This window comes from Orcinus orca, chromosome 2, assembly GCF_937001465.1.
Source record: "Orcinus orca chromosome 2, mOrcOrc1.1, whole genome shotgun sequence".
Taxonomy (NCBI): Eukaryota; Metazoa; Chordata; class Mammalia; order Artiodactyla; family Delphinidae; genus Orcinus; species Orcinus orca.
In genome coordinates this window covers 61,278,010-61,293,109 of record NC_064560.1, presented here as the reverse complement: position 1 = coordinate 61,293,109, position 15,100 = coordinate 61,278,010, and the positions used below count along the sequence as shown (strand labels likewise).

General features: G+C 38.5%; 1 protein-coding gene across 1 annotated transcript in view; it reads right to left on the bottom strand.

Moving 5' to 3' along the window:
- Positions 1 to 15,100, bottom strand: part of IQGAP1 (IQ motif containing GTPase activating protein 1) — a 102,387-nt gene that overhangs the window by 85,981 nt on the left and 1,306 nt on the right. The window contains exon 2 of the mRNA XM_012536205.3: positions 14,344 to 14,443. Coding sequence (XP_012391659.1) covers positions 14,344 to 14,443 — 100 coding nt within the window. The remainder of the gene's footprint in view (positions 1 to 14,343; positions 14,444 to 15,100) is intronic.

The window sequence follows — 15,100 nt, the reverse complement described above, 5'->3', positions numbered from 1 at the left end:
AAGCTGCCTTGTTCTGAAAATAAAAAATTAAAAATTAAATCTCAGTTCATAGACCCAGAGAGTTTGGCAAATTCCAGAGCACATTTCATAAGAGAGCCATTGCTGGTGCTCAATATTTAAGATACTATCCAAACACCAACTAGAGAAAAAAAAATAAAGCAGGAGCTCTACCTCACTCTTCACACCAAAATAAATTCCAAATGGATCAAAGGGTCAAATGTTAAAGTTCTTTATATCCTAAAAATACTAGAAGAAAGCCTGGGGGAATGTTTTTGTATAATCTCAGTATAGGACTCTCTAAAAATGATACAAAGCCCAAAAGCTAAAAATAAAAGGAATAGAGACATAGATGTAGAGAACGGACATGCGGACATAGGTAGGGAAGGGGAGGGTGGGATGAATTGGGAGATTAGGTTTGACATAAATACACTACCATGTGTAAAATAGATAGCTAGTGAGAACCTGCTGTATAGCACAGGGAGCTCAGCTTGGTGCCCTGTGACAACCTAGATAGGTGGGATGGGAGGGAGGTCCGAGAGAGGGGATATAGGTATACATATAGCTGATTCACTTCATCGTACAGCAGAAACTAACACAACATTGTAAAGCAATTATACTCCAATAAAATAAATAAATAAATAAAAATAAAAGATTTAGTAAAATCAGATGTTTTAAAATTCTAAATTATTTTAAACACCTTAAAATCAAAAGTTAAAAGACAAGCTAGAATAATTATTTACTACACATAAATCCAAAGGATCAATCTCCTCAGTATAAAAAGAGCTTTTACATCAGTAAGACCAATAACACAACAGGGAATGAGCAAAGGATTCTGCCAAAACAGCTGACAGAAAAGGAAATACAAATAGCTTTTAAACATATGTAAAGATGCTTGGCTTCACTCAGAGTAAGATAATCTGAAAATGAAACTACAATTAAAATACCATCTTCACCTATGAAATTCATAAATATGACAAAAAAACTTATGATACTCTAGGTCAGTGAAATCATAGGGAAAGCAGCCCTCTCATGTATCATTGATGTACATATAAACTGGTACAACCTCCAAAGAGAGCAAACTGACAATATTTATCAAAACTAAATGTAGATATTCCCATTAACTTAGAAATTCTACTTTTAGAAATTTAACCTAAAATACTCACAAGTGCAAGATGGCACACATACAAAGTTGCTAACTACAACACTACTAATAAGAGAAGAAGCTGGGGTGGGGGGGAAACGTCCACTGATGGGTTAAACCCATACACTGAAAAACTATGCAACTGTGAAAGAAAAAAAATGAAGCGCTATAACATATTCATGTGGAACATGTTACAAGATGCAAAGCAGAATGTACAGTGCTATCATTTCTATAAGAGGAAACAAAAGGTATTTGTATTTAGATGCACAGACTCTGGAAGGATATACAATCATAACAGTGGTTCCACCTGGGAAGATCTGGGTGCCTGGGAAACAGGACTAGGGAGACTTTTTTCTTTTTTTTTCTTTTTTTTTTTTTTTTTTACTGAATATCCTAGCAGAGCCTCTGAATTAAGTGTCATATATCCATATATTACCTATTTTTAAATGATTAAGAGAAAGTTTTAAAAGTTGAGACCAAATCTACCTAAAACACATTTTTGTGGGTAATTCTCAAGTTTTTAAAGGAAAACTCCCAAAGTCAAGCCACTGTCTAGCACTACCTCTTCAAACTAGCAATGATTAAAAAGCACTCTCCAAAGTAATGACATAGTAATATGTCTTCAGGGCAGAAAAACATTTTGTTGTAATAGTCATGTAAGTGGTAAGTAACTTTTGTCTCCTTTTAGCTGTTTTAAAGATCATCTGAGATGTATGTTATTTGTAATAAAATGATCTGCTATACCACAAGACTTTTTCTATTAAAAAAAATTTTTTTTCAGCCACGCCTTTCAGCTTGCGGGATCTTAGTTCCCTGACCAGGGATTGAGCCCAAACCCTCGGCAGTGAAAGCTTGGGGTCCTAACAACTGGACCACCAAGGAATTCCCTTAAATTTTATTTTTATATCATTTTTCTATTTTTAATGATCATAGGTATTTTTCCTTTTCAATTTTTCCTTTTCTAATTTTGCCCCATTCCCTCTTTTTACACTTCAGTTCCTCTGCTTCAATTTTAAAGGAAGACTAATTAATCCTATTGAAGAAAATATCCTTAGTTTTTTATGTTGCTGATTAATGACTCCTAGCAACCGGCTGATACTTTCTACCTTATGGATAAATACCTATCACAACAATAGTATTTCCTTCTACTACAAAAGTCTCCCAATTTTTCTTAAAGCCAGAGTTCTCTCAGTCCGCAGACATCTGCCCCAACAGAAGCCAAGCCCTGGGCTGGCAGCTGCCTCTCCAATGCTCCTTCTGCTTTTTGTTATGATTTCCAATGAGTCAACAGGAAGGTATTCAGAATAAGGAAGAAATAAAGGCCTTGAGGCAGGCCTTTCCTCCACCCACAACACCAAAAAATACAATTCTTGCCAAACAATCCAAGGCAATTTCCAATGCCACTCCTGTCTGCATGAGGTCACTACTGAAAAAACAAGCAATTGGGAAGAAGGAATGCCTTTCTAAACTGAATCAAAAATAGGTGCTAGAAAGAAGAAAACCAACCAGGCACTCTCTAGTCTCCCCAGAGTCACTGTATGTAACCATATAACCTCTACTGCATCAATTTCCAACTCCAAGAGACCTCTTAGTGAGCAGGAGTTAGGTCAAAAAAGTTAAATATACACATTTATCACAGACCAGTTATGTTTCTAGACACCTATAAAAATCACTTAGATTTTATGTTTACTGTATTTCTTGTAAGCATTCATGCCCAAATTTTTCATCAATCAGTTAACTGTTACTTATTTATGTCTATCACTATCTTTAGCTCTGCAATGAATAAGAAAAAGTGTAAGACAGAGTCCAACAACTTGTTAGACACAAAAATACATGAGACATGGGACTTCCCTGGTGGCACTCCAGGGAAGTGGTTGGGACTCCGCACTCCCAATGCAGGGGGCCCAGGATTGATCCCTGGCCAGGGAACTAGATCCCACATGCATGCCACAACTAAGAGTTTGCATGCCGCAACTAAAGGAGCCCGCGTGCCGCAACTAAGACCCAGTGCAACCAAATAAATAATAAATAAATATTTTTTTTAAAATACATGAGACAAATCAGAGAACTGTCCTCATATAGGCAGACTGGCAGGTAAAAGAGACTGCAATTAGAAGCAGGAAACAGCTCACATTCCCTCACCCACTTGACAGCTAGGCAATTGTTTAATGTCTGGGAACTAGGTGACTTAACTTTGGAGTTAAATGCTGTCCCTTTAGTGCCTGTAGAGGTTGACAGCAGTAGTGACGGTGTCACACAGACCTGGGCTTGAATTCCACAGTTACATGACCTTGAAACACGTGATACTAACTCATTTTTTTCCTTCTTTAAAATAAAAATAATGCCTATCTCACCATAATGTTGTATGTAAAGTACATCATCGTTCTGTTTAATTACTGGTAGATACTGTTGTTGTAGTTATTATTTTTAGAAGCACAAGTAGTACTGCAGTGACAGACTGATCCAGGGAAGAGCAAAGGCTTTGGAGTCTTTGCCAAGCCTGAAATCTGGATCTATCACTTAAGAGATGGACGAGTCAACCTCTCTGAGCTTTGCTTTCTTTTCTGTTAAATGTAGATAAGAATAAGCACCTCATGGGACTTCAAGAATAGCTAATTAGACAATGCATATGAAGTGCTTAGCACAGTGCCCAGCACATGATAAGTGCTCAATAAATGGTACTGATGATGATGATGATGATGATGATGATGATGATGATGATGATGATGATGAAGGAGGAGAGAGGGGAAAGACACTGACCTTGGGTCAGACAGGTAATATTGTATATCATGATGTCCTTGCAAATCGCAGGGTTGGTTTTTGGTTTTGGGGGTTTTATTTTGTTTTGCTTCCTCTTAGCTGGTGTAAAGGTATTTGAAGTATTGAGGTTTATATAATAAAATACCTTATTGAAAAATAATTCTTCCCAATGTACAATTATATGGAAGAAAATTTTTAAACATTCAAACTTAAGCAAGTAGACTTTCTCTTCAACATAAACCATTAACCAGATCTTTCATTTATATGTTTAAGATTTTTTGATTCACACACTGTCAAAGCACAGGGATCAATGAGATTACCAGAAGCTCTGTCAGAAGAAAAATCAAACAGCAGTCCTGATTTGATCAGGTAGGCAATGGGACCTCTGCATTCATGTGGCACTTCACTCAGCTTGCTCAAAGATATGGTCTCTAGGCAACCAAGTCCCAAATTAAACAAACAACACCAGTCATATGAATCACTTCCGGATGGTCTCACTTTGCCTACTAGCACTTTTTTACATAAATACTTCCTGTGAAAGGGTTTATTTAGCAGCCACAATTGGAAACAACCCTGAGTCCATCAAATACCACATGGCTTAAAAATGTTCAAAACAGGTCCTGCTACCAAAAGGTATCCCCATTGCTAAACTGTGAAACTGAAGGAATTATACAGAAATCAGAGACAGATCATCACGCAAAGCCAGAAAAATCACATTCCTAGAACAATGCCAACTTAGGCCCTCAAATATATTTTTACTGTTTTTTCAATTAGGAACATCAAAATATATAAACAATTGTTGCTTTGACATTTAAGACTAGAAGAAATATATGCTAGATTAGGTCAAACTGATGGTCCACTTAGCCCACCCAGACTTTCCTAACCTTGACTGGTGGACAATCCAGTTAACACAGATTTCCTATGGTGACATCCACTCCAAGACTTAATGAAAATAAGGGGAATTGGTAAAGTAAACAACTCTCTTGGCTACAAGCTCCTTTTTTCCACCTGAAAAGGGTCCTGTATGTGTCACACTATTCTTCATGAGCTAATCAGAGACCGTTTGATCTATTAACAAGAATAGAGAGGGAAAAGGAGTTAATAGTCCAAAATAAAAATTGCAATAAGACAAAGCAACTACCATTAACAGAACCAAAGAGGAAAATCAAGTTAGTCAAACAGAAGATATATATGTAGGACACATATCTAGAAAGCTGACTTAAACAAAATGAAGATCAGCCATAAAACACTGTGCAGATCTAACCTACCAACAGGCACCCCCAAGACAGAACTACTGAATTAGAACCAATTATTAAAGATATAACAACTTCCTAGAGCTAAAGTAAACAAACAAAAAAGATATGTCAAAAAATAAAATAAAAATAAATAAAAGTCAAGCAGTATTAATAATCCCTTAAAAAAAAAAGATATAAATCAAGAAGAGTCTCCACAGTACAGGCTAAATTACTAAGCCGGTATCAACTCTAATATGTAACATGGGGAAACTTCTAGAAATAAGAATTTTTACAAGTTTCAAACTGTGAAAAAATATTTTAAAAATGTTACTTTTCATGGAAGTAAAAATCAAGCTAGTTTCAGATGTTGTTTCTCATTAATAAGTACAAGAAAATGAAGTCACACATTTCTTCAAGAAAAATGAAGGGAATTCCCCAGTGGGCCAGTGCTCAGGACTCTAAGCTTTAAGAGTGCTTTAGGGCTTCCCTGGTGGCGCAGTGGTTGAGTCCGCCTGCCAATGCAGGGGACACGGGTTCGTGCCCCGGTCCGGGAGGATCCCACATGCCGTGGAGCGGCTGGGCCCATGGGCCATGGCCGCTGGGCCTGTGCGTTCGGAGCCTGTGCTCCGCAATGGGAGAGGCCACAGCAGTGAGAGGCCCACGTACCACAAAAAAAAAAAAAAAAAAAAAAAGAGTGCTTTAAGTGCTTTCATTGCCGTGGGCCCAGGTTCAATCCCTGGTCCGGGAACTAAGATCCCACAGGCTTCATGGTACAGCACTCCCTACCCCCCCACCCAAAAAGAAATACAGTTCACCATAAAAGAATAAAAAGTCTAGAAACAGAACTTTATGTAATTTAATATTTAACATCCTAGATGTCAGTTGCTAATAGGTAGTAAAAGATTATTTTTAAGTAATATCAGAATAATTTAGAAACACCATGAAATTTAAAGACTTAGACGCTTAAAAAATTAAATAACTATATCATAGGAAAGTTAACAGAATATAAAACTTCAAATTTTAGCAAGGCCTTACAGAAATTAAACTATCTAGATAGAAGAAATTACAAAGAGAAAGATTAACACTTAAACTGCATAAAATTTAAAACTTCCATACAGTGAAAGAATAAAATGGAAAATCAAGAGAAAATGTTTGTAGCAATACCACAGGTTGACACCCATATTATAAGAGAGCTCACAAAAGTCAACATCATGACCCTAGAAGACAGACAAACGTCATCAACAACTTGCATAAAATAAAGATGGTAAACAAATATATGGGAAAATGTTTACTCTTTCCAGAAATCAAAGCAATACAACTTTTGGAATAAGCCTAAATAAATTATGGACATTATGTATCCATTGAAAATAGTAATTAAGATGACAATACAGCAATTTAAAAATCTAAATTCATGATAATCATTATCTAAAAATTATATACTAAGTTTTTCCTTTTTCTTAATCCATTCCTTTTTTATTATAAAATTCATGATTATTGTAAAAAGCATTTAAAATATACAGAAAAGCATTAAGTAAAAAGGAAAAGTCTTCTCATACCCTCCAATCCCTAGAGGGATTTCTGGTGTTTCCTTTCAGACAACAGCTTAAGTATGAAGTGAAAAAACTAAGAGCTACCAACATTTAGAATCTTGAAAATGCCCAGAAAATTCCCCAGAAAAGTTTATGAATGCCTCTTCATCTTCATATTAAATCTGCTTTTGCCCCAAGGACCAGGATAAAGAATACATTTATCGAGTGCCTACTGTATTTCAGACACTGTGCCAGGCACTTAACCCTCTCAGCAACTCCCTAAAATGCACAGTATCTCCATTCTGTAAAGTACAAGCTTAGGCTCTACTCCCTAAGGTTAAGTAACTTGCAAAACCAGAATCAGAACTTGCAGCTGCCAAAACTGAAAGTCCTCGTTCTTTTCACTTTGTGTATCTCAACAGTCAAGATTTTCAAAGACGTTTTATTCAGGCTTTTAAAATTTGTTTGACTTCATCATAAGTGTTATGAGATTACAGTAATATGACTTTTCTTAGTTATCACAGCAGCTACTAACTAGTTGACTGCCTAATATATACCAGAAACTGCTCACATTTCTCAGCTGTAAATTTTGCTAAGTGTCTCAGCTACACTGTAGAGTCGCTTTTCCTGGCTGCTAGGAACACATCCCCCCATTTGTAACACTGTAACAATATGAAAAAAGCACTCTTGGTTTGAATCACTTTTAACACTTTTAAAGACAACCCACTTCTTACCATAGAGTCTGTCCAAGGCAGTTGTACTAAGTTTCACAAAAAAGAGATTTTCTATTATTCAACATAGTTTTTGGAAGACCTAGCCACAGCAATCAAAGAAGAAAAAGAAATAAAGAAGCACAATTGGAAAAGAAGTAAAACTGTCACTGTTTGCAGACGAAATGATACTATAATAGAGAATCCTAAAGATGCCACCAGAAAACTACTAAAACTAATCAATGAATTGGTAAAGTTGCAGGATACAAAATTAATGCACAGAAATCTCTTGCATTCTTACACACTAATGATGAAAAATCTGAAAGAAAAATTAAGGAAACACTCCCATTTACCACTGCAACAAAAAGAATAAAATACCTAGGAATAAACCTACCTAGGGAGACAAAAGACCTGTATGCAGAAAACTATAAGAAACTGATGAAAGAAATTAAAGATGATACCAACAGATGGAGAGATATGCCATGTTCTTGGAAGAATCAATATTGTGAAAATGACTATACTACCCAAAGCAATCTACAGATTCAATGCAATCCCTATCAAATTACCAGTGGCATTTTTCACAGTACTAGAACAAAAAATCTTAAAATTTGTATGGAGACACAAAAGACCCCGAATAGCTAAAGCAGTCTTGAGGGAAAAAAGCAGAGCTGGAGGAATCAGATTCCCTGACTTCAGACGATACTACAAAGCTACAGTAATCAAGACAATATGGTACTGGCACGAAAACAGAAACACAGATCAATGGAACAAGATAGAAAGCCAGATATAAACCCACACACCTATGGTCAACTAATCTATGACAAAGGAGGCAAAGATATACAATGGAGAAAAGACAGTCTCTTCAATAAGTGGTGCTGGGAAAACTGGACAGCTACATGTAAAAGAATGAAATTAGAACACTCCCTAACCTCATACACAAAAATAAACTCAAAATGGATTAGAGACCTAAATGTAAGACCGGACACTATAAAACTCTTAGAGGAAAACATAGGCAGAACACTCTTTGACATAAATCACAGCAAGATCTTTTTTGATCCACCTCCTAGAGTAATGGAAATAAAAACAAAAATAAACAAATGGGGCCTAATGAAACTTAAAAGCTTTTGCACAGCAAAGGAAACCATAAGACGAAAAGACAACCCTCAGAATGAGAGAAAATACTTGCAAACGAATCAACGGACAAAGGATTAATCTCCAAAATATATAAACAGCTCATGCAGCTCAATATTTAAAAAACAAACAACCCAATCGAAAAATGGGCAGAAGACCTAAATAGACATTTCTCCAAAGAAGACATACAGATGGCCAAGAAGCACATGAAAAGCTGCTCAACATCACTAATTATTAGAGAAATGCAAATCAATGAGGTATACAACGAGGTATCGCCTCACACCAGTTAGATTGGGCATCATCAGAAAATCTACAAACAACAAATGGAGAGGGTGTGGAGAAAAGGGAACCCTCCTGCACTGTTGGTGGGAATGTAAATTGATACAGTCACTATGAAGAACAGTATGGAGGTTCCTTAAAAAACTAAAAATAGAACTACCATATGACCCAGCAATCCCACTACTGGGCATATACCCAGAGAAACCCATAATTCAAAAAGACACATGCACCCCAATGTTCATTGCAGCACTATTTACAATAGCCAGGAAGCAACCTAAATGCCCATCGACAGACGAATGGATAAAGATAAATGGATAAAGAAGATGTGGTAGAGATATACAATGGAATATACCTCAGCCATAAGAAGGAACGAAACTGGGTCATTTGTAGAGACGTGGATGGATCTAGAGACTGTCATACAGAGTGAAGTAAGTCAAGAGAAAAACAAATATCATATATTAATGCATATATGTGGAACCCAGAAAAATGGTACAGATGAACCGGTTTGCAGGGCAGAAATTGAGACACAGATGTAGAGAACTAGCGTATGGACACCAAGGGGGGAAAGCGGGAGGGGGTGGTGGTGGTGGTGTGATTAATTGGGAGATTGTGATTGACATGTATACAATGATGTGTATAAAATGGATGACTATAAGAACCTGCTGTATAAAAAAATAAAATTCAAAAATTTAAAAAAAAAGAGATTTTCATCTATGTCACCATTTTAAGAGTTAAGAATAAATCCCACCCCATACTTCTCCTTGATAATCATAAATACATGAATGCACCTAGCTTGTAGTCCCAAAGTACCATTAAAAAGCTACGTTTTTTGTGGCCCCTTAATCATACTGGGTCTCATGAAGCGATTAGTTTTCTCATCTGCAAAAGGAAAGCTTGGGTCAATCTAAAAATGATTCTCCTCAATCTCTTAGTGATATTCCTTCATTATTTGAGAATTCTAGAAGCTGGTGGGCAAGCTTCTAGTTAAACGTCTTTAATTTCTCTTTTCATGATCACAGTGTGCCAACCTAGATATATCCAGATGTTACTGGAATTCTGATTCCACTTAGAGGAGAGGAGAGCTGATGAGCCCATCCTGGAAAATGTTCGATGCCAACAACAAAGACATACGCACAAAAGAGAATTTGTTCTCAAGAGCTGATTTCTTTCCAAGATACTTTTTCAATTCCCCTAAATTACAGAAGGTAAAGTGCCTCTACTTAGTGTTAAGCTCTTGTTAACATCACATGGTTTTTGACAGTCTCCAGCCAGCCACAGGCTTCACTTTCCACCCCTTGTGGGGGGAGGGGTGTGCCCTGCCCTGTGAGCTGGGGTATGGACACTGAGCAGGAGGAAGGTGGCCCATGACAGGCTCAAAAGGACATACCAGCAAGCCTCTGAAAGAAGGAATCCTAAATTAAACTCGGGGAGTGCTAGAATTAACCTTCCTCCTGTGACCTTTAACCTAACTTAATTTTCTCCCATTTCTAGTACTACTCATACATTCTCCTCCTCTGCAGACTGCCCTCTTCTGCCCTGCCTGTTATGTTCTCTTCTTGGTTCTTTTCACCTGAACCTTCTAATCTTTCTTTTCTTTCTTTCTTTCTTTATTTACTTATTTATTTATTTTTGGCTGTGTTGGTTCTTTGTTGCTGCTCCTGGGCTTTCTCTAGTTGCAGCAAGCAGGGGCTACTCTTCGTTGCAGTGCGCAGGCCTCTCATTGCAGTGACTTCTCTTGTTGGGGAGCACGGGCTCTAGGTGCGCGGGCTTCAGTAGTTGTGGCTTGCGGGCTCTAGAGTGCAGGCTCAGTAGTTGTGGCGCATGGGCTCAGTTGCTCCACAGCATGTGGGATCTTCCCAGACCAGGGCTCAAACCCGTGTCCCCTGCATTGGCAGGAGGATTCTTAACCACCAGGGCAGTCCCTGATCTTTCTATTACTTCTTCCTGTCCAAGACCTGAGCACCTACCATATCTCACATATTTAAATCTCACCTCTTTCAACTGAGTGAAAATGCTATTTACCTCTACTATACAACTGCTCTTTAGCCAAAACAAATGTAAAGTCCAATCAGAACAGGCAAAAGGATAAAACTAAACCCACATTTAAGCATAAATACATAATTTAAGATGTCTTGCTTTATAAAGTCCTTGGTCTGCTCTGCAGCCCTTAGCATAAAACTCTGAATCCTTAGATGATACTTCATTAGACCAATAACTTAATTTCCATATTTAAACTACTCTCCAAACAATATAGAAAAGCAGAATCTCTATATTTTCTATTTCGCAAGCATTCGCAAAGTGCATACTTTTATAGAATCACTCCTAAATTTTCCCGCTTAACCTCTTAGGGAAACACAAATTCACAACACATTCTCATTTCTCTACATACACTCTTACTTATACTCCCTGTCTGCACACATTTATATGCTCTCCCTCTCTACACACTCTCCTCTCTTCCCACAAAAGAGCTGTTACAGGTACAGGAGAAAATGGAGTGCCCTAGGATACACAATGGGGCCACTGTGCTATAAGGTGGAGCTTTTAGTGGGAGGAGTAGCAGTATTATAAATAGAACTAAAGAGGGGAACTTTTTCTCCCTTGGATCTCTTCGATCTTTCTTCCTGGCCTTGGAGTGGGTGTAAATTCCAGACCTTGGGACTCCTCCAACTTGGGAGGGGTGGAGGTTATGAAGGAAACAGGATGGGGCCAATCCAAAAAGGCAAAATGGACTTGTGCTAGAGGGTAAAGAGGGGCCTCAGAAGCACACAAGGTACAACCCAGCTCACCAGGGTAGAAGACACAACTGGGAGCTGAAGTCGCAGCTAATAAGGAAGAGCATGTGATTTGTCTGCGGTGCACCTTGAACACTTTTTAGGGGTGGCAACAGCCACATCAGGTGGCCAGGAGGGACCCCGGTCTTCTTTTTTCAGTATGACATTCCCAGGCTTCTTTTCCTAGCCCTCTCTAGTTGTAAAGTCTAAATAGGTGCTTCCAAAGTTGATTTTCTAATCAAAGCTTTAAACAAAAACAAAAAAAAATATCACTGCATCCAGATTTTATATGATTGCCTCCATAAAATAAACCAGGCACATTTCCTTGATGCGAGGCCAAAGTGCAGATTGTACTAGGACAATATGCCGCTATTATGCTCTCCCTTATAACCAAAAGTATGGAAAATAAAGACTATCACAAATGTCTCACTGCCTTAGTCACTTCCTAAGTATGCAGAAGCACCCAACGAAAAAACGTCCCAGGGGATCATGGTCCCTGGATGGATTTTAAAGGAAATGGGATATTCTTCTATTCTGGGGAAAAAAACACCTGACAGAAAAGAATATGCTCTGGAGTAGATGGAAATGAAGTGCTCTTGTAGTACAGCGCTTGAAGAAGGAAATGTGATAAAGGACATCATCCTATTCAGGCTATCATAACCTAGCATAAGGTAGAGTTCTAAAATGTTTTCAATCTCATTTCTCTACTCGGGGGGTCCATCAGAACCGCTAGAAGCATTTAAAATATACAGGTATCTGGACCTTCCAGCCTAGATCTACTGAACCAGAATCTCTGTGGTAAGGCTCAGATAGCCTTTTTTTTTTTAAAGTTCCCCAGATGATTCTAATGTACACACCTGGTTAAAAACCATCGTATAAAATGATGAAAACTATTCTTCAATCAAGAAAACTACAAGTAGACTGTGGACACTCAGGCCTCAGTTTCCTCACTGAAATGAGATGGCTGAACTAGATTAGTAGTGGAACTGGGGAATTCCCTGGTGGTCCACTGGTTAGGACTCTGTGCTTCCACTGCCGAGGGCATGGGCTTGATCTCTGGTCATGGAACTAAGATCCCACAAGCCGTGTGGAGTGGCCAAATTAAAAATAATCATAATCATAATCATAATAGTGAAACTGAATTAGTGGTAGCAAGGGGATGTTAGCCAAGATACCCTCTTTAAAAAAGGGAATTTTACTGCGGAAACCCAATATTAAAAGCAGAAAAGCTTTTGACAGGGGGAGGAAGCCCTTTTCTCCCACCCCTAGGTCACCCCAACAAAGACACCAAGACTCCACAGAGCCCAAGATGGTCTCTCATACTAGCTACAGCTTTCAAATTGTTTACCTTCCAAAACTAGATCTAGTCCATAATTTAAGTAGCAGAGGACTTAATATTTTTGTTCACGGGATCCTTACAAACTTTGTATGAGAAACATCCCCCTTTCTACTAACACATTCACCTCCTTCGGTCTAACCTTCCATTTAGAAAAACAAGTGTTATTACCATTCTCTCCACCTAAATCATCACTAATCTCCTCACAACCCTCTCCCAATCTAATGGAAGGGCTTTAAGCTCAGAAAAGAAGCCCGGATTCAAGAAGATGCACCAAATGCATGTTAGTGGTATCCCCAGGAATGCAAAGGAGAATGGGACCAGGGAGGTGCACAAAGGGGACTCCAACTGTGTCTTTTGAGAGAAAAGGGAAAAAATCTGAAGGGTTAACATTTGCTAGTTTTGGAATACATGGATGTTTATTGTATTGTTCTCTGGACTTTCCTGTAGCGTTTAAGATTTTCAAAACTAAAAAGACAAAACAAGACAAAAAACACTCTTGATTACTAGCACCATTTGAAACATCCTTGATTTTCATTAGACTTTAACCACAAAATCTCTCATTATCCCTTGCTGGCCTTTTCCACCAAAGCTCACTCATAGGGGGCTTCCCTGGTGGTGCAGTGGTTGAAAGTCCACCTGCCGATGTAGGGGACATGGGTTCATGCCCTGGTCCGGGAGGATCCCACATGCCTCGGAGCGGCTGGGCCCGTGGGCCATGGCCGCTGGGCCTGTGCGTCGGAGCCTGTGCTCCGCAACGGGAGAGGCCACAACAGTGAGAGGCCCACGTACCGCAAAAAAAAAAAAAAAAAAAGCTCACTTATAGGATACATGATCTGTAATTACATCTATCTACCCTGGGACTTTGCAAAGAAACACAAGCACCAGAACAAAAGAAATGAACTACTGATAGCAAATCAACACTCTAAGAATAAGACCACAAGGTCTTCGAGCATCTGAAAAAAGAAAACAGCAGTTGTACATTTACTTCACAAAGAATGCAGAGGACGCTGCCTTTGGTAAACAGACTTTGAATATTGCCAAATGCATGGACCCATACCCAGAGCACTACCAAGTGGAGAATGGACCCAATTCATATATAAATCAAAACCAGTGAATAACTGGTGAAACATTAAGGCCAAAAACTTCAAACCTTAAAATTGCTTTTCTTCCCTATAGCTGGTTGTGCCCAAAACATGCACCATAAGCATAAAACTGAACAACACAAATCTGGAAATTTTTCAGTATACATAGGTGCCCATCAGACTGTTTCATGATAAACTGCCATCAAGGCTACTTGCTCCCATGAAAAAAATATCCTACCTGTACTTACTTATTCCTTCAAACTACCTGCCTCTCACAGTCACACCTACAACATACTCAGAGATCTTTATCTTTGTTCACACCAGATCAGCTCCCTTCTCCCAATCTTCTCTCCAGCCAACCTTTACCTCTTTGCTTCTTCCAAATGACAAAGGTACTCATAAGCCACATTCTGACGTCTCCTTTCATCCATCTCCTCTGCAGTAAGTCTCTCATTATCCAGGACCGCTAAAACATGAAAGAAAGAATGTAAGCGCAAGAATCTGTACCCTTCCTGAGAGATAAAAGAATGCCATAGCATCAAATTCCTGCTAGTCACCTAGAGAGTCAGGGTAACATGTGGACAGCCAGCGGTACTATCAATACAATGACTTTCCTAAGACAGGAACCATGGGGTTTCAACTATATTCATCCTAATCTTTGTTTAAAAGTACAATATTATGAACATGTACTAAATTTCAGTGTGACTTGAAAAATACTGACTTGAGATTCTGGTCCAAATTTGTGCTGGTCTATCTGCCAAACTCTCTCTAAATCCAGAGCTGTTCATGGTCTTTTTTTTCCCACTCTTTTATGAATCACTAAAGCCAGCAGTCATTGAGAACTAAGTGGCAGTAATTGTACTATGCATTTTACATGCATTCTTTCATGGAAGTCCCACAACAATCCTGTGATTATCACTCCTGTTTTACAAATGAGGAAACTGAGGCTGGTTGACCTTTGCCCCACAGCTAATAAATAAATGATGGGGCCTGGATTCAAATCCAGGCAGTCTGTATCAAGAGCCTATAAGATTAACTTCAAGGCAATCTGCTTCCTTTAATGGGCACCCAGGATATGGAATAAATTCCTAACTCCTGCGGTTGGCATTCAATGCCTTTCCCA